The sequence below is a fragment of the Molossus molossus genome, unplaced genomic scaffold (assembly GCF_014108415.1).
Source record: "Molossus molossus isolate mMolMol1 unplaced genomic scaffold, mMolMol1.p scaffold_m16_p_12, whole genome shotgun sequence".
NCBI classification, from domain to species: domain Eukaryota; kingdom Metazoa; phylum Chordata; class Mammalia; order Chiroptera; family Molossidae; genus Molossus; species Molossus molossus.
The window spans coordinates 78,377,155-78,403,004 of NW_023425347.1; the positions used below are offsets into that span (position 1 = coordinate 78,377,155).

At 56.4% G+C, this 25,850-nt stretch overlaps 1 protein-coding gene across 1 annotated transcript in view; it reads left to right on the top strand.

The window, feature by feature from the left end:
• GRIK3 (glutamate ionotropic receptor kainate type subunit 3) overlaps window positions 1-25,850 on the top strand; it is a 208,915-nt gene that overhangs the window by 133,863 nt on the left and 49,202 nt on the right. The window contains exons 3-9 of the mRNA XM_036256235.1: window positions 474-731; window positions 4,926-5,107; window positions 7,337-7,390; window positions 15,158-15,331; window positions 16,005-16,148; window positions 21,831-21,938; window positions 25,157-25,270. Coding sequence (XP_036112128.1) covers window positions 474-731; window positions 4,926-5,107; window positions 7,337-7,390; window positions 15,158-15,331; window positions 16,005-16,148; window positions 21,831-21,938; window positions 25,157-25,270 — 1,034 coding nt within the window. The remainder of the gene's footprint in view (window positions 1-473; window positions 732-4,925; window positions 5,108-7,336; window positions 7,391-15,157; window positions 15,332-16,004; window positions 16,149-21,830; window positions 21,939-25,156; window positions 25,271-25,850) is intronic.

The following is a 25,850-nucleotide window of genomic DNA, read 5'->3' on the forward strand; positions in this document are numbered from 1 at the left end:
AGGTGTGAGGGGCCTCTGAGACATCCAACCGGCAGTGTTGGGTGAGGGGCGAAATATACACATTGTATTCTAGGAAGCAGATTGGGCTGGAGGTTTAAATTGAAAAGTCATAGCAAGTAGGTATTTCATTTCTGTTTGTGTCTCAAGTTCCCACCCGGAACAGGGCATGGTACAGAGCTGAGGTGCTAATCACGATGACACGATCAACAGTAACCATCGTTTCCATTTCACGAGTGCCGTGCTGAGGGTCTCATACGCATTATTTTGTTCCACTTCCCACGACCCTGGTTTCCAGGTGAGGAACTGGCGATTCAGAGAGATTGTCGGTCACCCACCCTCAGAGGGTTCCAGGTGCTATTTTCCCCATGTGTTTAGGGGATCATCACAATCCTTGCCCCCGGTGCTCCCAGCCCCCAGCTGCCTGGGGAGACCCAGCACTGACCCCTGCACCGCCTTCCCTCCCTGTGCTGCAGCCTGCGACCAGCTGGCACTGGGCGTGGTGGCGATCTTCGGGCCATCACAGGGCTCCTGCACCAACGCCGTCCAGTCCATCTGCAACGCCCTGGAGGTGCCCCACATCCAGCTCCGCTGGAAGCACCACCCACTGGACAACAAAGACACCTTCTACGTGAACCTCTACCCCGACTACGCCTCTCTCAGCCACGCCATCCTCGACCTGGTTCAGCACCTCAAGTGGCGGTCGGCCACCGTGGTCTACGATGACAGCACAGGTGGGTGGCCAGGCCTGACCAGGCCAGGTTAGGGTGCAGGAGGGGCAGAATCCAAGGTTTGGGGCTCTTGACTGCTCGCCAGCTCAGCTGCCCCCGGGAAAAAGGTCTTCTCTCATACTCAAGCTTCACTCAGTCACACGGACGCTCGTCCCTGTGCTCACTCACAGCCTGTGCGCACCAGCCACACTCCCCCAGCCCACCTTGACCTGCCTCACACCTTCCCCGTCCACCCACCTCCACCCAGCAGCAGGCTCAGATCCGCCCTCAGCACGCTCCCCGCTCCAGCACCTGCACAGCTGCGCCCACACCGGCCTGCTCTCTTCCACGGACATGTTTCCACCTGCAGCAAACACGCGCAGCCCTGCTGGCTCCGAGCGCAGGCTTCCAACTCACTAGTTGGACAGTACGAGGCTGTTTCCTCTCCTCTTTCCTTCCAAAGACTCAGGTCCCAAATGTTTCTTGCTCCATCTCTTAAGAGAGAGTGACCTTGGCAAGTCACTTAACCCATCTGGCCCCGCTCTCCATGCGTCAGACAAAGAGCTGCAGCATCCAGACTGGAAAGAGCCCTCCAGCTCTCGGCAGCCTGCGATTCAGTGTCAGCTCCATTACCTCCTAACGCGGAGTGGGAATCGAACGCTCGGAAAAGACATTCCGAAGTTGTTGATGTAGCTCGGGATTCTACCACCATCTATTGAGGTCCTGCCGTACCCAAAGCACCAGACATCAGGTCCTGGAGGGCAGGGACCCCCACCCCTCTCAGTGCCCCCGCACAAGGTCTCTGCCATTGAGGGGCGCTCCTGCCCAGCTCCAAGTCACCTCCACTGTTTCCGCAGCCCTGCGGATTTATCCCTCGTAACATACCACTATGAATGATGGTCCGTGAGCTCTCTGTGCCTGCAGGGTTTAGCACAGGGCCTGGTACAATGCAGATATTTGTAAAGGTTTGTTGAACTAAATTGAATTGAATTGAATTGAAAATCAAGTTGAAATAAAGTGTAATTAAATTTTATTAGGAAAGACTGTGTTGGACACTGGGAAGGAAGAAGAAATGAGGATGCAATTATACCATCTCATTTTGAGAAGTTAATCGTGTTGTAGGGGAGTGGGTGCCCACCCAGAGGTCGCTGGTCATTTCAGGTCATCAGAGCTAAGAACTGAGTGACCTGTACGTACAGTCAGAGCCAAAGGTTCTTGGGGCGTGGAAGTCCTGTGGCCTTGGCTAGTCTGGGCTGACTCACCAGAGAAGAGACATGAGCTGGGTCTTGCGGACGATGGACAAGAAGAGGGGTCTGAGAGCGTAACAGGAGGAAATAGACTGAGCAAAACCTAGGTGGGCCTGTGCGTGGCGGTCTTATCAAGAGGCCAGCCTGGCAGGGGTGAGGGGTCAAGTATGGTAGGAGCCAAAGGGATGTTTCTTAATGCGACTCACGCCCCTTATCAGGGAGGAAGATCTGTCTCAGAACCTTCCGGCAGACCACCCAGTACAGCTCACTAAGTGGCCCACTACCCTGAGCAGTCTCATGGGACTGGGATTGCCATTGACCGGTTCCTCCCAATCTCAAGTCATCTCATGGGACTGGCACATTGTCTCCCAAACAAAACCATGGTTCTCTTAGCAGGGTAGAAGGAGGTATACCAGTTGTCTTTTTACAGTACCGCTGCTGCTTGACTTATGATGGGTTTATGTCCAGATAGCTTGGTCTAGGAGTCAAAAGATGGATGTCTGGTTTTGTCCCCATTGCTAGCATGCTGCAAAACCTTGAGAGGGTCACTTAACCTCTCTGGGCCTCAGTTTCTTTGTCTGTAATATTGGAACAAAAGTCCCTAATCTGCAGGCTTTCTAGGACAGGGAGATGGTTAAGCCGGGTAATGAGTGCAGAAGTGCTTTGTAAGTGAAAAGCAGGATTCCAGCAACATGATTCACTGCAGATATTTATTCCAACAACATGATTCACTGCAGATATTTTGAGAGAGATTGATTAGGGAAGCAGCCAGGAAGGAAAGCTCATCTCAGGCAAACAAAAGAGCCCAGTCTTCTGTTGGGGTCGGCCGAGACGAGCCTCTGGTCTCCTTTGGGAATACGCTGATGGGAAGGAGGTCTGACATGTGCTGCTGGAGAATGTGGGTCACTATATATCACATGGGCAGTGCACTTGGTTGACAGGAAGACTCTGGTGGCCTCTGCTCCAGCACCCAGGCTGTCCCTGTCCTCATGTCCTGGGTCCCGAAAGCCCGTGTGCCTGTTGACGCTGTGCGTGAGTCGGAACACAGAGCAAGAGGGAGCAAAGTGTACACTCGGGGCCTTGTGGGGTAACAAGTGTGAGTGGGCAGCAGCAGTCAGCCACACTAAGGATTGCTGAGATTAGCTTGGGTGAGGGAAGGCTGGATGTGAGTTTGGGGGGAGCTTGTGTCCCCTCCTTCCTCTGCTGAGGTCCACTGGTGTTCCTGTCCACTTCCCCAACAAATCTGGTAGTAGGAGGCGCTGGGCCCCTGTTGATCCAGCCACTCAGGACTCCAGAGCCCTCGCCCAACCCAGCCGCCTGGATCCTGGCAGGGCCCGTTTGGGAGCTCTTTGGAGGCCTAGGTCCCAGGGTGATGTTTCTGTCCTTCCCAGCGCAGTGAAATGAAGGACACTGATCAGATTGCTTTCCTGACACCCAGCCCTCAGGAATGGGGATCTTTCTCAGGTTCCATGTGGTGACTCCCAGGTTTGCTTCCTCCTTCTGTGGAGTTAATTGGAAAATTTACTCCAGCACATGTCTGGAAGTCACTCCGAGAGGACCGGCTGGCATCCCATATCCATCTCTGAACCCATACGTATGCCTGGTTGGCCAAGCCGGGGCCACACACACGCTGTGCCTTGGAAGCTGGGGATGGAGCCTCTCTGGTCACGTGGACTGAGAGAGAAGGCAGGTTGTTCCCCAAAGGAAAATTAGAGTGTTGTTGTCAGGGGAGTGGAGCATGGCCGAGAGCACAGTGCAGCCAGGGTCGGACCCTGACCCTGCATGTGAGCGGGGGACCAGCAGGCGGTGGTGGTGGGTGAGGACCTGTGGGGCCCCTGGCCTCGTGTGGCTGAGCCCCTCCCTGCAGTGGGGTTGCGGGGAGAGAGAGCTGCCAGCAGGCTTGCTTCCAGGCTAAGCAGAGAGGCATCAGCAAGAATGAACCCTGAAATAGGGACGGAAATGAACTTAATTAGACCTGTGCAAGCCATTTGTCTCTAGGAAGTGACATTTAGTTTTCTCTGGAAGTCCCCAGATTAAGTGGTTTTGCAAAATGCTAAGGTGGAGGATGGATTTTTTCGTGTGGGAAGAAAAACAGTAAGTCAGTCCAGCTATGGAAATGTGTGTTGAGTACCACTCCGGTGACAGGCTCTGTGCTAGGGGCCATGGGGACTCAGCCCCTCACGTTAAGGAGTCTCGGGCAGGACCAGGGGAATGAGATGAGGCCAGAGGAGGCTAATGCTGAGGGAGAAGGCCACCGAGTTGGGGGAGGGGGAGAGCTTGTCTGGACAGAACAGTAGGGGTAGGCTTCATGGAGGAGGTGGTTACATTGAGCGTGGAGGAGTCTGCCCTGGGGGATGGGAGTGGGGGCTGGGCACAGATACGTCCTGGACTTACCTGGTCCAACTGTTGGTACAGTTGAGTGTGGAGCCACCCCTGTGCCCGCATCCTGGAAGCAGGTTGCTAAGGGTGTTTAGGAAGATTGTGTCCCATGCCTCACAAGGTTGCAGGGGGCAGGGGATGAAGAGGGGGTAGCATCTGGTTCAGGTTCCATAAGTCTCTACACCCGTTCTGGTCAGTGAGAATCTGCTCTCTGCCTATGCCTATTTTGAATGTCATATGTGTCTACATATCTGTGTGCACACATTGATCTACATATATACACATATATTTATCAACCCAAACATATGCCCTGTCTGTCAACATGCATGTAAACATATGTTCGTATGTGCACACACCTCTATGTGCATGCGCAGGAGTGTACAGCTGAGTGTACATGTCTGTGCCCTACTGTGCTCATGTCTGTGCGTGAACATGTGTGGCTGTCGCCATGCACCTGCACATGTCTCTGTGGCCATGAGTCCGCATCTGCAGACCTGTGGCCACCATCATGTAGATATACACGAGTCTGCGGGTGCTGGTTACTGTGTATACGTGTGTGTACACATGTCTTTTGTGACCCGGGGCCTCTCAGGGCTCATCCGACTGCAGGAGCTCATCATGGCCCCATCAAGATACAACATCCGCCTGAAGATCCGCCAGCTGCCCCTGGACTCTGATGACTCGCGCCCCCTGCTCAAGGAGATGAAGCGAGGCCGGGAGTTCCGCATCATCTTCGACTGCAGCCACACCATGGCCGCCCAGATCCTCAGGCAGGTGCGTGAGCGCTGGCCGGAGGGACCAATGATGGGGATCGCTTGCCTTCCCCACCTCCCTTTCCCCAAATACAGGCGTGATGTCAGCCAGATCTCAGTGGGACCCCTGCTCTGCCTGGCTGGCTGTGTGACCTGGGGCAGTCCCTTTGCCTCTCTGAGTCTGTTTCACCAGTAGCAAAATGACACAGTGGTCTTTGCAGTCCAAGTTGGCATGAGGATGGAATAAGATGACAGATGAGCAGCCAGAGCCAGGCTGGGCACGTGAAGGGTGCTGAGTAAATGCTGATTTCCGTGCCACCTCTGTGCATGTTGGGGGGGAGGCTGCAGAGAGGGGCCTGGCACCACGTGGGACAGGACACTTCAGGAAGCCCAGAGGCCTGGGTCTCGGGAACAGCCCCCAGAGCCCAGCACTGCCTCGTCCAGGGCTGATGCCCATAGCCCGCGGCACTCGGCATTGCTCTCCCACAGCTGGGAGGTGTGTGGAGCTCCCTCACACTTTCTGCTCAGCTCTGCAGAGACGGTCGGGGAGAAGAAGGCCCCCAGTCCTGGATGGGCCCCGGCCCTGGACTCAGCCCGGCGTGGCATGCTGGGAATGAGAGCCAAGCTCTGCCAGCCCCTGAGGAAGAAAGACAGATTGCCCACAACCCCTTCTGAGGATGCCACAGAGAAACCAGACGCTCCGAGTGGAGCCAGTCTGTGTGTAAAAGGCAATGGTGTGGTCCCAGAAAGCATCCCTGGTCACTGGAGGGGTGTTCCGGGGGACACGGCACCTCGAGCACCAGGTGTCTGGGAGGGGACATGGTACAGTGCAAGAGGCGCTGAGCGAGGGCTGGGAGTGGTTCAAGGCTGGGGGGGCTCAATCCCCCTTCAGCGGGGCACATGAGGGGTACCCAAGCAGATGGCAGTCTCTGCCTTCCCCTGAGGAAGCCCCACACCAGCCTCCTTCACACGGTGACGAAAAGGCTCGTCGGGGACCTTGAATCCTTCTGCCAAGTGCAAGGGGCCTGGAGTTGTCCCTTTGGGGGTGGGGTGAGTGGTCCCTGCCTCCCACGGTCATGGAGGATTCAGGGACATGAGGCCAGGGAAGAGCGTATCCTGGTGCCGACACATGGTGGGGGCATCTTTAAAGTCGCTGTCAAGGAGACACCGCTCCCCAGAAATCCCTCAGCCCCCACTCTCCCGGCCACCTGTGCCCAGGGCATCCCTTCTGTCCCTGGCATGGGTAACAGTAACACCGACAGTCACAACTCTGGTTTACCAAGGAGTCACTCTGAGCGAGGTACATGCTGGGAAGTGGGGTCGGTTACTGAGCCTGGTTTACAGGTGAGGAAACTGAGGCTCCAGGAGAAAGAAATGGGCCCCAGGTCATCCAACCTGCACGTCAGAACTTACTCTCAGGTCTGTCTTGAAAACATCTATAATTTAAAATGAAGATTCTAGGCTCAGCTAGACACCAAACTAAACTAAGATAAGTGTGTCTGCCTACTGAGGACTTCTCTGCACCTTGAACCTGTGTTGTGGGTCATAATCTCCAAGCAGGAGGGGAGAATGTGTGACATTTTCTAAGTGTACTTGACACGGTAACATTTTTAGCTCAGAGCACTTGGTGGGCCCAGCCTTCTGAGAAACTCTGTAGAAAATGCATTATGGTCATTAGTATTATAGATTATAGGCTTCTAATAAAATACATCAAGTGTGTGTAATGTAGACTTCACAGTGTAGTAACTCCACAGCAGCCACGCGGCCTGCCCTGTGGCCAGCCCTTCCCAGGAGGCCGAGGTGGAGGATGGACCCTCCTCCCGGGCCCGGCGGGGCGGGTGGGGGCTGGGCACCTGAACACCTCTCTCAAGCTGGGACTGAGCTCAGCTGAGTGGCGTCAGGGCACCTGAGAAGGTTCCGTGGATTCTGTGGCAGCCCAGAGATGCTTACTGAAGAGATGGACAGCCAGGCCCAGCCCCGCTCTGTGGAATTTGGACTCTTTGGAGAATGTGGCCCAAGAGTCTGCTCCAAGTGATGTTACTTCTCACTCCCGGGTGGACTCCACCTCTCTCTGCCAGCCAGTCTTGGTCACTGTTTGGAGGGGGTCTCAGAGAATATCCCACTCCAAGTGGCCAGCCATCCCCAACCCACTGCCAGTCCGTCCTGCTGCCCAGGCCTCACCCCTGGGGTGGCCAGGAGTGGGGGCTGCTCCGTACTCCCTGCAGCTTGCTGACACTCTGCTTTCCCACAGGCCATGGCCATGGGCATGATGACCGAGTACTACCACTTCATATTCACCACGCTGGTAACGTACCTCCGGGTCCTGGTGGGGGCGGGGTGGGGCTCCCTCGGAGCCAGGTCAGCCTAGTGGGGGCAGGGCTGCAGCTTGAGGAGACCCAGGCTGGACCTGCCTTCCTAAGGCTGTAGGTGTGGCCGTACAGAGGGGCACCAGGATGTCTCTGTGGCCCGCCCGCCCACTGTGAGAAGTGACATTTTGTGTAACTAAGAGTAGGGACCTGGAACCTGCCAGCAGGAACAGAAGCCACTCTGCTTACTGGCCGTGAGACCTTGGGGAGAAAATCGAACCACCCTGCCTCAGTTTCTTCCTCTGCAAAATGGGCGTAGTAATGGCTCCTCCCTCCCAGGATGGGGGTGAGGACCCAGTGAGTTAATAACCTAGGTGCGGAGAGCAGGGCCTGGCAGGGAAGAGCTGTAGAAGTACTAGCTCTTATTCTGCGGACCCTCGGCTCCCAGCCCACACTTCCCACGCGTGTCTGGGGCCTCCCGCGACCACAAGAATGGCTCCTTTGGATTCCGAGAGCATCGCTGCCGGTGCGCCCACTCACGGTCAGCCGGGCCAGCCGACCTGCCGGCTCCGGATGGGTCCTGTCCAAACTCTGAGAACATTTAGGGCCATTAAAGCCATTAGGATAATTAGTTGTGGTCTGAGATCAGCAGAATAAAGAGATCCCTGTGCCAAAGGGGCACTGACACCCGGACACCCTGCCTTGGATCCAGACGCCTTCTGACCTCACTGGGCCGGGCTGTGGCGAGTGCCGGCGTTGCTGACCGCTCTGCCGCTGAAATACGCTCCCGCAGTCCGCACCAGCCTCTGCTGCAGCCCTGCGGCCTCCGCCCGGAGTCCTTCATTCATCCAGCACCCAGACACATTCCCTCCTGAGCCTGTGCTCACTGAACATCTCAGGATGACTGGCACCGAGGCCCTGCCCTCCAGGAGCTCCCGTCCTGTCCAGTCTGCGTCTCTCTGTCCAGCTCACACAGCAGACTTGTGTATTACAGGCCTGGACGGATGCCCGTGGGGCACAGGGGAGAAGATGCCAGATGCTGAGGGCCTAGTGGGAGGTGGGAATTTTGAGGCAGGCTCTGTGGGAAAGGAGATGCTTTAACTGGGCCTCCAGGGATCAGTAGGAGCTCACCCGGGACAAAAGGGAAAGGGTATGCCACGTGGAGGGAACAGCGTCGGCAAAGGCTGAGAGGCAGGTTAGCTCCTCAGTGGTGGGCCGGAGCTGGCTCGCTCCGGCTGATGGTGAGAGCCGATTGTGTTCATCTCTTCCCAGCTCCACGTTTAGTGACATCACACAGGTGGCTGGAAACTGGCCGCCGTGGGTGGGAGCATTCACGCTGCGGAAGGTGGCAAAAGTTACAAATAAGGGATTTTACGCCCTCTCCCCTGGAGCTGGTTATGAAGCATTTACCAGCACACCACCGCTTGCCACCCTCCCCCCACCTGCCACCCACTGCACCCCGTACCTGCGGCAGAGCTCAGGAGCTGCCCTGCACGTTCTCCTGATCCCACGCTCAGACCTGGGGACCTGCCAGGGGTCGTGCAAAGAGAAAGGGATCTCAGAAGCTGGTGACTGAAACCAGGCACCTTCTTTCTCTAGTCTCTGGATTTCTACCCACCCAAGCTGGCTTCTCCCAGACTGTATCCTGGAAAGTCGCTGGGGGCCACCGGGTCCCCAGTATTCCTCCTCTGTTTGAGCTGGGAGCAGGACAGAGGAGCAAGGCTGGGAAGGTGGAGTGGGGCACATTCCAGGAGTCCAAGGCCCTGTGCCTGGCACAGCAACCCCGTGCATTGCATCCTAGGCTTCTGGGGCCAACGTCTGGCCTTTAGGGGTTCCAACCAGTCCTGGGTCCATAGCTCAGCACTTTCTTCTCACACTGTATCCCGCTGGCTCACCTCTCTGAGTTCTCACTGCTCTGAGTTGCTGTGACAAAGCCCTGGAGACAAGGGAGGGACGAGGGAACCCTGCAGGAGCAGGCAGATGGGCGGGGCTGCTGAGGTGCACGGCAGACCCCGCCCATCCTCCCTCCACACTCCTTTCCCGCTCGGTGAGAGGGAGAAAGCCTTAGAGGCACAGATAAGGACAAGGGTCCCTGCTTACCAAGTGGGCAGATTACCTAACCTCCCTGGGCCTCAGTTTTCTTGTCTGTAAAATGGGAATAAGTGCCTGTGGTGCCTCAGGGCCTCAGATCCTTCATTAGATCTTTCTTGGGTTTAAGGAACAGAACTCATTCAAGTCACCTCAAGTCATTCGGGGTTTGAGAATCAACTATCAGGCCTCAAGAGCAGACAGGGAGGGTGGTTCTAGAGCCAAAGCAACTCTGGACATGACAGGGTGACGGTTCCAGCCCTTTGCCCTGAGACTCAGCCAGTCTCTCCCTCCTGTCCCCTCGCTCCCTCCCCATTACTTCCCCGCCCCCCCTGCTCGGGTCTTCCTCCCTGGGGACGTCAGCACACCACAGCTGCCCTGGGCTCGTCACGTCCCGACCGACCATCCGTTCCACCTCTGCCGCTTCTCACCGCTTCACCCACCTTCCCCAGGTCAAAGTGCTCACTGACCAGCACCAGTCAGTGTTCCTCAGCAGGGTACTACATTGGATTGGGGGCTGGAGGGTCATCATTCCAGAATGTTCTGCTCCCCATAAATGTTTAGCATCCTACCCTCTAATTTCCTGGCTTGGTGACAGATAAATAAAGGCCACTCCGCATTTTCAAATGTCCACAGGGTCGGGGCTGGGTCATCAGCCAGATTGTAAAAACCTCCTTTGGGAGTGGTGACCACTCCCTGGCCAGTGAGCTGAGGTCGGGGGGCGGTGCAGTGGGCTCACAGAATCCAGGACATGGCCACCGAGCAGAGGCGTGGGGCATTGGGGTTTCCTTTAGAAGCAGCAGAAACAAGATACACACATGTTGTTCACTCACTCTGAGAATGGTCTCTCTTCCGCTCTGTCCGCACAGGGCTTGTGGTTAAGCCCTCTCTAAGCCTGTTCCCAGTCCTAGCTCCAAACGTCCCATTGAAACCATCTCCACCCAGCTCATGCCTCATTCCAGGGCCAGGAGGGGTGTCCCTGCAGAGAGCCAAGGAGCCACAGGGCCTGAAGCTTTGGACCCGTAGCCCTGTGGCCCAACCTTCTAGGCAAGATTCTGAAGAAGGCGTCACCCCAGTGCCCCCCACATTAATGCCATTGCCCAGCTGGGGGGAGGAGCAGGGCAGGATCCTGGCACCCTCCTCTAGCCCCAGACAGTGCCTACTTCTCCAAATATTTTATTTCTTTAATTCAATTATTCACTTACTCACTTATCCAACAGCCATATGCAAATGCTCTCTAGGTCTCGGGTACTGAGCGAGGCATGTGGATGAGAAGGGGTGGGCAGAGATGGGTTCCACACAAAGCTCACCAGCTGGTCGGTTTCCTCCATGCATGTATGGATCAAGGACCGGGCCTGGTTCACCTCCACATCTCCAGTGCCCACATGGTGCCTGGTACACAGTAGATGCTCACGAATGCCTGAATGAATGAATGACCACAAGTGCCAGTCTGTCTGCCTGAGTTATAATTGAGATTCTTTCACTTCACCTCTCTGGGCCTTGTTTCCTCATCTACAAAACTACAGTAACTACCCACAGGATGACTATGCTGAACACTAAACATGTTGACATCAGTGAAGAGCTTCGGAAAGTGCTTAGCATTTTGTTCTCTGTATGAGTTAAACTGATGAATTAAATAAACTCCTGATTATGTTTTCTATAACTCATCTCACCCAAATGCAACTCTCCAAGAGAGGTATAGATCTCCCAGTTCACAGAAAAGTAGAAACTGAGGCTCAGAGAGGTCACTCGGCAGGAAAGGGGCAGGGCAAGGCTTGTTCCCAGCTGGGAGCTGAGGCTGCGGGCGGAGAGCCTGCAGGACGGTTGCCTGGCCTCCTCTGGCCGACTCCGACACCACACAGCTGCTGTGATGGTCCAGGCCTGGTGATGGACACTGATGGGGCAACGGAGCCTCCACAAATCCCAGCAGCGCCCACACTTCACAGGTTCCAGAGCCCTTTCTCCGAATCACTGATTTTCCTCTTTACAGAGCAGAGTTTGCGCTCCCTGTTGATTGACGGAAGAGCCTGGGACCAGCGAGGTTGAGTGATCTGCCCAGAATCTCACAGCAGATCAGTAATAGAGGCCTTGGGTCCTGACTTCCTGTCTTGCCCACGGCTGTTCCAGCCCACGGCCCTTCCTTCCACCCCTCTCAGAGTCAAGAACAGATCTTTCCAGGGAAACACAGACCCTGCAATACAAACAGTTCTGCAGAGGAGCATGTCGGGGTGGGGGGCTGCCAGGGTATCTCCCAACAGCCCCCCACATGCCAGGGCATCGGCTGTGTCCCCTGGGTCCTCTCCCCCAGCCCATGTCCTGCTTCCAAATCCAGCTCCAGGGCCCTCCTTCCAACCCTGTTGGCTTAAGAGTTTCCCTGGTGAGTCTGCCTCTGCCCGCTGGTCAGTCGTGGCTGTACTGGGAAGGCAATGGCACTTGGCATTTATCTCCTTTCCTTTAGGAAACCATATCACCAACCCTCTGCTCTAAAAGATTCTCCAAACTTGCTTCTCCCACGCAGGAGGCATTTCGGTCTCCCAGCTGCCATTATCTGCCCCAGCCAGCTTCCAGCCGCTCCCAGATAACCCCGCGCTAATCAGCCCACCGCGCCCCTGCCACTTGTCATGTGTAGGTAAAAGCCTGGGGGTGAAAAAAGAATTATAATAAATTAATAGATAAGCAATCACAATTAATGCCACTTCCCGGCAATAACAGTTATATCATGGGGAAGATATTTTCATCTGTCATTCCTTAAGGCGATGTTTTCCGAGCTTCAGCTTCTCCCCAGTCAGACCCATGGGGTGCTAATGAATTAGTCTATTATGTTATGCTGAATGTTTCTAAAAGGTCCCTCGTCGCTACTGAATTCAGTGTGTCAACATTTGGCATGGGGAGCAGCAACTTTCTGCCAAGCGGCAAGGTTGCGCACAGTTCACTGTGTACAGCACTTGGGGTCTCAGCCTGGGGCGATTTGGATGAAAAAATTGGAGCTGGACAAAGAGGCCTCTTTACCGGCTCCCTGCTGTCGCTGCCCTCATGTCCCAGAGATGGCGCATTTGGCACCACCGCTCGAGGTGACAGGGAGGAAGGTGACCCCAACACTGACCCCCCCACCATGCCCCTCCCAGCCTCTGTGTAAGTGTCAACAGAACGAAGGCTGTATCCAGGACCGGAAGGGCTGTTGTCACCAGCACTGAAGCCAGAGATGTGCCCTTCCCACTGAATCCAGTTGTCGTCGGATCCTAGAGGAGCAGAGGACCTGGGCAGGCAGATGCCTTGGCACCTTTCAGGCCTTAGGGGGCAGGTCCACACTGAATTGGAGAAGAGGCTGAGCCCTGTGCTGGGGAAGAGCGAGAAGGGCGCCCCCTGGGGGCAGAGCGCAGCTTCTCTTCCATGGCCCCAGCTATTCTGCTCTGGCCCCAGGCTTGCAGACACCGCACCACAAGACAAAATCCCTGCATCTCCCCAGACCCACCTTCTTCAGCAGTGGCTTAGGGAAGGTTTCTTGTTCCTGAAGCAGTCCCCTTGAGGCGTTATCCTCCACCCAGGTAATTTACCAAACCACTCCTAACCTTCAGCGCCACAGAGAGCTCTCCCTGAGGGTGTGAAACATTAGTCTCTCCACCTGAGAGTCCTCCCAGTGATGTTTAGGTGCCCTAGAAAGCTACTCAGCTGGCTGAACCTAACTTCCACTTTGGTTGACAGGCTCCAAGGCTCATAGGGGAGACAGACACAGACATAGACCATTGTTATCGGGGGGTGAAATCCCAGAGGCCCCAGGATAAGAGCAGAAGCACCCCTGACCCACCCTATCGTACATGTGTAGAGGAGTAGTCAGGGAGGCTTCCTGGAAGAGGTGACAGGAGCTGAACCTCAGAGACTAGCCCACCCAAGAAGAGCTGAGAAGACAGGCGTTCTGGCCTAGGGATAGAGCGCACACAACGGCACTGGCTCCGGAGATGAGAAGCTGCATGATGGGGGCAGGGGCCAGTGAGGAATGGGGAAAGGGGACAAAAGTAGTTTGGGGTTCCTGGGCAAAAAATGGGAGGGCGTGGGAAGGAAAGTGAGGCCAGAGAGCCAAGAGCTTTGTAAACTATACTAAAGTATTTGCAGTTTTCTGAGAAGCAGAAAAGGATCCATTGAAATATGTTAAGCACGGCAGTGACAGGGCTGGGTCTGTCCTTCAGAAAGACCCCTCTGAATGTGTGTGGGGTGACTGTAATGTCAGGTGCATGTAAACTGGGGGCAGGGGGAGCGTGTATCATCACAGGGCAGAGGGTTCGATGCCATTGCTGCCCAGTTGTGCAGCCTTGAGCAAAAGACCTAACCTCTCTGCAGCTCATTCCCCCGACATGGGGTGATGCTAACGCCTCCTTGTAAAGAGGAAATATGAACTGACTTAATGCACTGAGGCCACGTGGAACACGGCCTGCTGTTCTGAGGTTGATAGGTGCTCAGTAAATGTTAGCCCATCGTAATTGTGTTTATGTTGCCAAGAGGAGGAAGGAGGAAGGACCTAACTCATGTCTGCCTCTCTCCTCCAATGACCCAGTCATGTCCCTGGGGGCTGTGTCCAGTGGCCATCACACCTGCCGCCAGAGAAGGCAGAAAGTGAATATTTGTCAAACACATAAGTATACCATTTCTTCCTCATGCCAATCCTATGTGAAGGGTACTACTGTCATCCCATTTTGCAAATAAGGAAACTGAGGTAAGGAGTAGATGCAATGGACAGAAATCTACAAGGGAACCCAGAATCTGGGCCTTTAACCAGTAGCTGAGCGTGAAGTCAGCCCCAGGTATGTTCTCTGGGAGAACCACACCGTCCTGGGCGGGCAGGTGAACCATGTTTTCATGCTGCTCTCCTGCTTATTTCCAAGTTTGGGGTAAGTTTTCTAACAGGATAGAGTTCTGCTCTGCCCCTCATGCTACCCCGCCCCCAACGCCATCTCTTTCAGCGTAACACCCGCCTTCTCCCTCTGTGTCTGCACCCTTCCCTGGAGCTGCAGGGAGGGGCGGAGCTGGGCTGCCTCCTGCACTCAGGCCTGTTTTCCTGGCCTTAGCCAGGCCGTGCCCATTGCACCAGCCTGGACGTGGCCCGGCGCAGACAGGCAGGCTGACCACGGGCAGCTGCTCCAAGCAGCAGGGGTGGAGGCCCTGGCCCGTAATGTGGGGGACGAGGGGAGAGAAGAGGGCCGGGGCAGTTGTACTTTCTCAGTCCCCGGCAGAAAAGACTTAAAGTACCCTCCTGTGGGGAGTAAAATACTTCCTTCAGCCTCACTCTGGGTGCCTTGGAGGTGCCCAGACCCAACACCGCGGAGTGGGCCTCCCCATTGGAGGAGATGGCCATTATGACTATTGCAAGCTACTGTTTGGGGCCGGGTGTTTAGTAAGGACTGCTTTACCAGGTCCTATAAAGGAGGTATGGTCCCACTTAGTAGATGAAGAAACAGTCCCGGTGACTGTCCGAGGCCCGGCAGTGAGTACTGGGGTCGGCCACCAGGCGGACGGGGTTCCAGTGGCCGCCAAGGGCAGTGCTCCAGGGGGGCTCCCTCACCAGCGGCCTTACCTCCGGGCCCTGCAGGAGCTGCAGCCAGGGCGTGGGGACAGCAGGGAGTGCGGGCGGGGGCTGGAGCTGACTTCAGCGGACACACCTTATGTCCACGTCCTCTCTCTGTCAGGATCTTTATGCGTTAGACCTGGAACCCTACCGCTATTCGGGGGTGAACCTGACAGGGTTCCGGATCCTCAACGTGGACAACCCCCACGTCTCGGCCATCGTGGAGAAGTGGTCCATGGAGCGGCTGCAGGCAGCTCCCCGGGCCGAGTCCGGTCTGCTGGACGGAGTGATGATGGTAAGGAAGCAGGGAGGGCAGATGTAGGGGCTCCCCTCGCTCTCTCTGCTCTCTCTCCTTCCTTCCTCCCTCCCTCTCCTTCTTCCTCCCTCCCTCCCTCTCCTTCTTCCTCCCTCTCTCCCTCTCCTTCTTCCTCCTTTCCTTTCTTTTTCCTTCCTTTTTTCTTCCCTGCCTTCTTTCCTACATTCCTTCCCTCCTTTCCTCCTTCCCTCCTTCCTTCCCATCTCTCCTTCCTTCCTTCCCTCCTCCATCCCCATCTCTTACTTCTGTCCCACCACCCCTTCTGATGTGCCAGCAGACCCTAGGCTAGGGGCCAGGACACAGAGTCAGACACAGTCCATGCCAAGGTTGGGAGCACAGATGTAAACAGCTGGCTACAGAGTTGGGATGAGGACCAGCGGATCCTGGGCATGGAGGACTTTCGCTGTGACCAGCAGAGGCGGGAGGAGATGGTGCGGCAGGGCGAAGGCAGCTGTGGGGCGGGGGCTGGGTGGGAGGGATGGCCCAGAAGGTCAGCTGCAGAGCAGAGCCGGGTGTCCACAGAGCAGCAGAGTCACCCAGGCCTGACCTCTCACCAGGACCCCTGGCCTGTGGTGGGGGAGGGGAGGGCCAGGGCAGGGTGGCAGAGAGCTCCGGGAGCTATTCTCAGGCGGGCCCGGGGCCTCCCTTCCAGACCGACGCCGCCTTACTGTATGACGCTGTCCACATCGTGTCCGTGTGCTACCAGCGGGCACCCCAGATGACCGTGAACTCCCTGCAATGCCACCGGCACAAGGCTTGGCGCTTTGGCGGCCGCTTCATGAATTTCATCAAGGAGGTAAGCGCCCCCCGCGTTCCCCATCAGGGCCATCTCCTGGGGGATCGTGGGTGCTGCAGAGCCATCAAGGGCTCAGGTTGGGGAGTCAGATTCCATTTTTAATCCACCTGAACTCGGGCAAGTTGCCTTACATCTCTGAGTCTCACTTTCCTTGGATGAAAATGGGCATGATAGGACCAGTCTTACAGGGTGATTGAAGGCTATCCTTGACACATAGTAGGTGCTCAGCGGGTGGTCAGCATCGTCAGCAGGATGCAGCATGGGCTTCAGGCACAAGCGATGATGCTTTACCTCTGGCTGTGTGACCCTGGGCAGACTCAGGCACCTTGCTGAGCCTTGATTGTCTCCCCTGTCCACGGCGGTACGAAGCGTTCCAACCTCATGGGGATGGTGTGGAGACGAAAGGGGCCACGTGGACGTGCTCCGTGCAGTGCAGCAGGCAGAGGGGGCCCAGGAAACAGCAGTCAGCCCCACAGACTCCTCTTTATGTCATGGACCCCCTGGCCCCCTCCCCAGCCAGGGCCCCCTCCCGGACCAGCTCTCCTGGCACCGTGTGAAGTCCCGTCCCTGGAGCTGATTCCAAGGAAGCAGAGAGCAGAAACCTGTCCTGCTGCTGAGAAGGTGACCATGGAAACACACAGTGCCTACTTTTAATTTCAAAGGACTCTCTCCAACACTGCTGTCTTTGCAAACTATGGATGGCAGTGTATTGTTCCCATTTTACAGATGGATGAAGCTAAGGTGTGGGCTTGCATCCTGGCTCCTTCCCAAATGACTGTGTGGTTTTGGGTGAGATGACTAATTCGGATCCTGTTTCCTCAGCTGTATCATGAAGGTAGTAAGAGTGCCTGCCTCAAAGGTTGTTGGGAAGACAGTGGAGAACTATGCGCAGAGCACCCTAGCCCGGGGCTGGGCACCGTCAAATCCCAGTCCATGGTAGATGAAGGAGGTTCGGGGTGACGAAGTCTGGGCAGGGAGGTCCTGGGTTAGAGAGAGTGACCCTGTCCAGGGCAACACCAAGTACCCTTAAGGAAGCTATCCAGAAGGGCTCCGTAGAGACCATCTCTCTGGAGCAACCAGCTGCCTTGGGAATTCATTGAGTCAACAGACACTTGTGTGGGCCTGCTGGGTGCCAGGCAGGGAGCAGGGCAGATGCGCCCCTCACTCAGAGCTCACAGCTGGGCAGAGGACCTCAGCCATCACAGTGGGCCTGCTGGGTGCCAGGCAGGGAGCAGGGCAGATGCGCCCCTCACTCACAGAGCTCACAGCTGGGCAGACCTCAGCCATCACAGGGGTGGATGCAATCCCACGCCGGAGGACGGCAGAGCCGGGAGGGTGAATAACACCGGAAGCCACCACCTTACACTGGTGGACGGGGCAGCTTCCCCGGAGGTCTCTCACTCGCTGCGACCGCTTGGGATAGGGCTGGGACATTTTAGAATGTCACCAACAGGAATATGGGTGAGACACAGGTGTGAGAGTTTGAGGCATGTGCCTTTGGAGTTTGTGTCCACCTCTTCCCAGCTCTGTGGCTTTAGACATCCCCGAGTGTCAGTTTCGTCACCTGGAAAACACCATCCCGTGGTCATTGTGAGGGAGCAGTTATGTCCTTGGCCCCAGTTCCCTCGCTCCTGGGAGGGACTCTAGGCCATAGTTTTGGTATAAGAGGGTGATGATGGTCCCTTCTGATTCATCCCCTCGAAATTACAGAGGTTGTTCGATTGACCACTGCCCTGAGCAAAGCCTGGTTGGCCTGGGTGACCGTCGGCTTGTTCTCAGTGAACTCTGAGGCCTGACTCCTACCTCCCTAAGTAGCCAGAGGCCAGCATGAGTGTCTGGTGACTCCGGCCACAACCCTGGGACCCTTAGGAGCCAGACAAAAGTGGCTCTGAACCTTAGCCACTTTTAGGTTCGACAAGCTCCGGAACCTCTCTGTGCTTCAGGTCCTGCTCTGCACAGTGGTGGTAATACCAGGGCGTGGTAGGATTGAGTGAGCTGGGTGTGTGAGACCAGGACGGCGCCTGGCACAGAGCAGCGCGGAGCAGATTGGCTGCTATCACTGTCGTTTCTACCATCACAACTGCCATCACTATGGCTTCTTGTTCCATGGTGGGGTTTTAGCTACAGACAGTCTCCAGGCCTCATACTTTCAGGGACCCCCACTCTGTTCACCCCTCATCCTTTGGAATGCTTGAGGCTCAGTGGTGAAGCCCTGATGGGAGCAGAATCACCGCTGTCCACGCCAAAGAAAGGGGAGCCCCCTTCTCCCCCCAGGGCACGCCCGTGTCGGGGTGCCTGGCCCTCCTGTTTCCTGGCCCCGGCCCCATGAATGGCCTCACCACTCACACACATCTTTACAGAGCCCTTTCAGGAACATCTTGGTCTTACCCTGAGGTGTGAGACAGAGGCACAGAGCAGCCACGTGGCTGGTCCACAGTCCCACAGCTGGCTAGGACCAGGCCCCCGGTGCCCTGCCGGACCCCAGCACGGTCTTCCCTCAGACCGTTTCTCAACTGCCTGTCTCCCCATCTGACTGCATGACAGTAAATCATTTTAAAGACCTGGCATTTCCAAGAGGAGCTGGAAAATGCCAGGCCGGAGTTCAGAGCGTGTGAAGCATCTTTCATTTAGTGAGTCCTGAGCCTCGGCTGGAAGGGGCGGGAGGGCCGGGAAATGTCACGGGGAGGAGCTGCCAGTGGCTCCCTGCCCTGGCCCTGGCCCTGCCCGCTGCCCACAGACAGGCAGCGCACCTGCTGGCATTTAGTTCCTCTGGAGCTGACGAGGAGGAAGGCTCCCCTCAAGAGCGCAGGCTTGAAGGCACCTGCTGTGATTTCCCTTGGGGGCCAGGAGGTAGCCTGGGGTGTGGAAGCCCACAGACCAAGAGGGAGGCAGGGGGACTGGGAAGCACCTGAGAGAAGCGGAGCCTTCCCTCAAGGTCATAGGCAGCGGTCTTCACCTTCCCTGGGGCATCTTTAATCTCCGACCCCAGCCCCTCCAGCCCCCTGGGCTCCATAAATCTCCCCTCTCAGCTCAAGAGCGATGACCTGTGCTCTTCAGCCCTGCCCTGCAGAGCGGCTGCAGCTGTGCCTGGGCCTGCACAGCCCCGTCCCTCTTTGAGCTCAGTGTCCATGACTATAAAATGGGGGCAATGTGACACCCACCCAGCAGGATCGTGAGAAAACTGAATGAGCTCGTACAGAGATGAGTCCTCTGTGGCAGGTTTCACCTCAGGCCTCAGGCCTCAGCTCGCGTGGCCCCCTCCCCCGGAGCCCAGGGCCGGCCCTAACCCAATGGCGCTCCTGCATGGAAGCGACAAGGAGAAATAATGGTTTATGCCGCTTAGTCGGGACTGTATAGAGTGGTCCCCCTTGTCTGCAGGGGCCCCAAACCCCCTTCCCCAGTGGGTGCTTGAAACCGCAGACAGTACCAAATCCTATGTAGACTATGCTTTTCCTACACATATGATGAAGTCTCTATGATAAAGTTTAATTTATAAGTTAGGCAATGTCATGGTAGAAGATTTGTTCTTACCATAGATCTTAGCAACGTCAGCGTACACAGTTTTTTCTTTCCATATTAAGTCAAGAACTTTCCCCATTTCACTTAGAGGAAGCGCTTGACGGCTTCCCTCCGGCCTATCCGAATTGCCAGCATGGCTCCTGCACTTGGGGCCGTTGAGTCAAATAGGGGTCACTTGGACACAAACACTGCGATACTGTGGCTGTCGGTCTGACAACCCAGATGGCGACTCGGCGACTGACGGGCGGGGAGTGTACGCAGCGTGGATGCGCTGGAAGACCAAGGGAGGGTTTCATCGCGCTGCTCAGAATGGGCGCCGTTGAGAACGTCGGGACTGTCTCTCTCTGGAACTTTGCACTTAATATTTCCGGACCACGGGTAACTGAAACCGGGGAAAGCAGAACCGCAGATGGGGGGGCCGCTGCATGTCGAGCACCGTGCTCAGTGCTCCGCACACCCCTTGAACACCAGCAAAGTCGACAGTGTTCCCCTTCCTGAAGCTCAGAGAGGTCAAATTCCTTGTGTGAAGCGTACACTCTAACCGCTTTGGTTTTACAGCCTCCGGGAGCCCTCTGGGGCGCTGGGCTAGTCCACCTGTGCGCCGGCCAGGCACTTATGGGGAAGACTGTCCAGTGCCTTAGAGCTGTCAAGTGCTTACGGATGGGTAAATGTTTCAGGTTCGGATCAGCAGGCAGCTGTGAACCCATGAACTGGTGTGTCCCAGTGTGAGTGGGGGTACAGGAGACATTCAGCCAAGGAGAGGCTGGGAGCCTTTTCCAGAACCTGTAAGGGACCGTGACCCCAGATGAGGCACTAAGTGTAGCCAAGCAAGGACTCATAGTCAGACCTCCCCTCCTGCCGTGCTCTGGACCCTGGGGCCAGCCGGCTGTGTGAGCTCCCAGACTTCCTCCCTCCCTGAACTCCCAGCCTACACACTCCAGGACGTGTGGGTTTGTTCTTTCCCCAGACACACAAAGCCACACTGTGTGCCTGCTGTGTCCAAACCCCAAGGTAGGAGGGAGAGCTGGAAACCGCTCCAGTCTGAGGGTGGAGCCCTGGGACCCCAGCTCCAGTGTAGCTCACCCTCGGATCCCCTCTGTGAGCTTGGGGTCCTCGTCTGTGAATCGGACTCATCACCCGCCGGGACTGCTGTGCCGGTCACATGGTGCGCACAGTGTGAGTACCACGTAGAGCTAACTCTCTGGACCCACCGGCAAACTGCCTGCAAAGGGCGAGACAGTAAATAGTTTAGGCTGTGCTGGCCCAACAGTCTCTGTGGCAACTACTCAGCTCCGAAGTTGTATCAAAAAAAAAAAAAGCAGCCAAAGACATAAGTGAATGCATGGGCATGGCTGTGAGCCGGGAAACTGTTTACCGAGCCAAGCACCCGGCAGGTCCCTGGTCACCCTCTGATCTAGAAGATGGAGCTCTTCTCAAGTTAGGTCCTGAACCTTCTCTGAACCTGTCTGCCTCTCTCTGTGTTGATGATGCTAGGAAGAACTACCGTTTTATTCAGGCCTCGGGTTGTACCAGACACCGCTATAAGTATTTTACAGGACTTACCTCCTTTAGCCTCGTCGCATTTTGGTAAGATGGGTACTGTTGTGCGTTTCATTTTGTAGATGAAGAACCGAGGCAGAGCAGGTGGTGAAATTCCCAGGGTCACACAGCGAACTGAGTTTGAATCTAGCATTCTGCTGCCACAGGGCGGGGGCTGGGGTGGCCGGGGCGACCTTCTCTGTGTCCCCTGGCTCTCTGGGGGCCACTCCAAGCGCTGGGTCTTCCAGCCAGGGCTGACTTGGCCCCTTGGCTTTTCTGCCTCTCAGCAGGTCTCGCCTGCCTTGCCCTGCCCCTCTCTGGGGACCTGACTCGGGCTTCCCCTTCCCGTGGTTTCGAGGCGGGGACTCATTTGAGTGCGTCTGAGATCGATGTTGTACACGGGAAGGTGCAGATGTAAAGCTGGCTAAAGAGCATAATAGAATTTATGGAAATCGCTGGCTCGCACCACAGCCCGAGCAATGATGGAGGTGATTATTAATTAATCATGGTCTTGGGGGAACAGTATCAGTGCAAGGAGTAATTAAAATGAAGCATTGTACAGTTGTACCGAATGATGATTTATGAGCCCGAGGAATTGCCGCTCTGCCCTCTCCTCTCCGGCAGGCTCAATGGGAAGGATTAACTGGACGGATTGTTTTCAACAAAACCAGTGGCTTACGGACCGATTTCGATCTGGACATCATCAGTCTGAAGGAGGATGGCCTGGAGAAGGTACGTGGGTTCAGGAGCGGGAGGGGGCGAGACCCAGTGTAGCTGCCACGTTAGGGCTTGACAGGACCTGGCGTGGCCTGTGCCTTGGCCCTTCAGAGAACACAAAGCCCTGGTCAGACGAGGGGTGCAGAACCCAGTGGCCTGGCCACGGCAGACACCCAAACCATCAGAGCAAGGACCATCGGGATGTTTAACCTGGGAAAAGTGAAGGAGGACTCATGGGGCAGATTGTCCGTAAGTCTCTGCAGGGCTGTCACGGGGCAAAGGGACAGACATAAGCTTGGGTAAGAGAAACTTTCTAAGGCCCAGGGGTGTCTGCCTGGGGAGTAGTGAGCTCACTGTCACTGGAGGCATTTAAACAAAAACTGAACAAATTAGTTGATTTTCTAGGACTCTACAGGTGACTCTTACACTTGGAGAGAGGTTGAAGCATGTGGTTTCTGAACTGGCCTACGTTTCTAAGGCCTTTATGATCCCAGGGGGTTTGGACAAGGAAAGCCAGCCCACCTGGGCCTGGGGGCTCCCAACTGACTGCCATAGGAATGCCTGTAAGGTGGCCCGACCTGAGCCTGGGAACCTCAGGTACCTTCCGGCAGAGTCGGGCTGCTGGACTGAGAAGTGGGAGTTAACATTAGCCCCCATTCCCAGGTTCCCTGGACCGCGGGGCCAGGAGCTCAGCCACACTCTCACCCCGCAGCAGGCTGGCCCCTGGTGGCCGCCAGGGCACCGCTCCGGCCCTGGGAGTGAAGTGTGTAAAATACAGGGAGCAGAAGCCAGGAAGTGCGGGGCCAGCCCTGGTGCCTGGGGCCTTCACTGATCCCTCTTCTCCCGGCCCGCCCTGGAGCAGGCCTCTTCCTTCGGTTATTCTGACACTCCACCTGCTTTCCACCTCCACTCCTGAGCCCTCAGCCATCAGAGTGTACACACAGGTGACGCGTCCCAAGCACAGCTCTGCCCTGCCCTGACTCTGCCCACGGCCCCCTGTGCCGAGTCAGTAGGCGACAGCCCCTGTCCCAGCCTCTGACGTTCTCCAAGAAATTCCCAACCTTCCTCTCCAGGCCTGGTCTCCACTGTCCCCTGCAGCACTTGCCACGGTCCAGTCACACTCCCTCCCTCCTGCACCCTGGGCCTTCACCCATGTGATGCAGCGCCCTGATTGCAGGAGTGGCCTCCTCTCCTGGCTTCATTCCCACTGACAGACGTGGCTCTGCCTGGGTCGCACCTGGTGACCAAGGTTACTCCATTGGCTCCTGAGTTTCCCACAGATTCACAGGGCCTCTGGGGAGGGGTGGCCCGGGAAACTCCACCATAACTCTGCAACTCTTTCCTGCCAAATACAGCATCAGTCCCTCAAGGACAAGGGCTGTGGCCTCCGCTCCTAAAATCTTCAAGGCCAGTTGATCCAGCCCTACACACAGTATGTGAGTTGTCGTTAAGCAGTCTTCCCGCCTCTATTTAAACTCCCCCGGTGCTGGGGAGCTCCCGCCCCCTCGGGCAGTGCCATTGCAATGCAGTATGCACTCAAGTAGCTCTCTCATCTTTGTTCTCTGAGGGTAGCCTCAAGTTCTAAGGATGGCAGTTGGGTTGCACACGTGCCCCCACTTCTCACTCCTGTGCCTGTGGCTGGCATCAGTAATTGGTCGTCAGAGCCCACCCACAGCATCCCTCTCCACAGGTACAAATTGATCACAGCTAATACTTAAGAAAAACTCTCTCTGCTCTTCCTGGACTAAGGTGGACCCGCAGAGGCCCCCCTCAGAGGCTCCTGATCCCAGCCACCCAGATTCGGGGCAGAGACCTCTGCAGGCTGGGTCCTCCTCAGTCCTGACAATCTCACACCCCCATGGTTCCTGGTGTCCAGCAGCGCATGCAGTTGGAGCTCAGTGGATGCTTTCTAGGGCAAGGGTTCCTGCTGTTCATTTGGCCTCTAGACAGAGTCTGTTGAGTACCTCCTGCACCAGGCATGCTGCTGGGGCCCCTCGTGCTGAGCTCGGCCCACTTGAGAGAAGAGCATCTTTCAAGCTGTCTCCTTGTCTGCTCTCCTCTTGCCCTGGGGGGTCTGCAAAGACAGAGATCCTGCCTAGAGAGGGCACTGAGCCCCCAAGCACAGCCCCTCTGCCTCTCATACCATCACTTCTGTTTGCTAAGCTGGGTCGTAGCTGATCCAGCCAGCTCCAGCCAGTGGCTTTGGGAGGATTAAGGCAGAATTACCCAAGCATAATTACATGTCTGTCTGCTATCTGCCTTGCACAGCTCCATTAGTGGGATGTTTGCACTCAGCTGCTCAGTTTAATTGATTAAGTTTCCTTGGGAACTCCCCACTGGGCCAAGGACAGAGTGGGCATGCTGAAACCATCCTTGAGAGATAAGAGCTGAGATTGGGGCAGGGCTGGGCAGACTTGGGTCCTAAAGGATCTTTAAGTGGTCCAGGGCTTTAGAATTATTTGTAAACTTGATCTTTTCTGGCCTCCCCGCCGCCTCAGGCCTGATAGCAACAAGGGCACTGTGGGGACAGAGCTTAAGCCGCCTTTAGCCCAGGATATCTGCCAGTTTGGGAAGTAAAGCCACAAATCCCAGCAGCATCCACGGCCCCTGGGGAGGGTCATCCACTCTGTTCTGCCATCCCCAAAACAGTGAGCAAGACCGGCCTCCTGCCCAGTCTGCCTTCCTGTGTGTGATGCACCCTGTCATCCCTGTACTCATCCCACAGGCGCTAGTGAATGTCTCCCTGCTCCGGGCCCTGTCCTGGGTTTGGAGAGCATCTGGCCCCAGAGCTGCCACTGGAGCTGAGACCCAGGGAGTGAGCAGCTGGGTGCCTGGGTCCTCCCCTCGGGATGGGGGCCCACCAGGCTCAGAGTTACTCTGTCCCCGGGAGGACCCGACCCCGACCCTGACCCCTGATGTCCTCATGGCATCTGTTCCAACCAGGACAGTTCCTACCGGGCAGTCTCCATGTTCACCCTACCTCTGCATCTGCACCTGCCTCTGGGGAGGGTTTGCCACCAACGGAGATGTGGCAGAATCCAGGAGACTCGCCCCCTGGGGGGCTCCTCTTAGAATGAGGGAGACAGCAGGCTAGTCGGAAAGGTGAGTGCCAAACATGTCAGCCCCGGCCGTGATGGATGAAGATTGGAATCAGGACAATGGGCTTGTCGATGTGGGAACAGGACGGAGAGACTGAGGACTCAGCACCCTGCTGTCTGTCTGTCTCCACCCAGGTCGGGGTATGGAGTCCTGCCGAGGGGCTCAACATCACAGAGGTCGCCAAAGGCCGAGGCCCTAACGTCACCGACTCTCTGACAAATAGGTCGCTCATCGTCACCACAGTGCTGGTAAGAGCCTGCAGCCCTGCAGGAGGGCCTCTGGCTTGGGGACGGGCTGGCCACCAGGGCTGGGGGACCCCTCCATCGCCCCCCCCACCCAGCATTGACCGGGGACCTCTTATGAAGCTGCTGGGAGGCTGGATGGTGGAGAGGGAGCTGCAGGAAGGTGGGTACATTGAGGGCTGCTCGAAACAGCCCTCAGAGAGCAGTTGCAACACAGCAGCTCTGCTCAGAGCCACAGGCCAGAGGCCTCCTCCCAAAGCCAGAGCACTCAGTCCTCATGCCTGCCTGGACCTGAGGCCGGTCCTTCTGCAGAGGCCTGTTTGCTTCTCTCCCCACTCACCGCCTGAGCCAAGTCTGAGTAGGAACCATGATAGTAGGTTCAGCTGACGACTGAAACGGGACTCAGGGTTGACCTGATGTCTGAACCGGGACTCAGGGTTGACCTGACTGAACTGGAACCCAGGGTTGACCTGACGTCTGAACTGGAAACCAGGGTTGACCTAATGATTGAACCGGGACTCAGGGTTGACCTGACGACTGAACCGGGACTCAGGGTTGATCTGATATCTGAACCAGGACTCAGGGT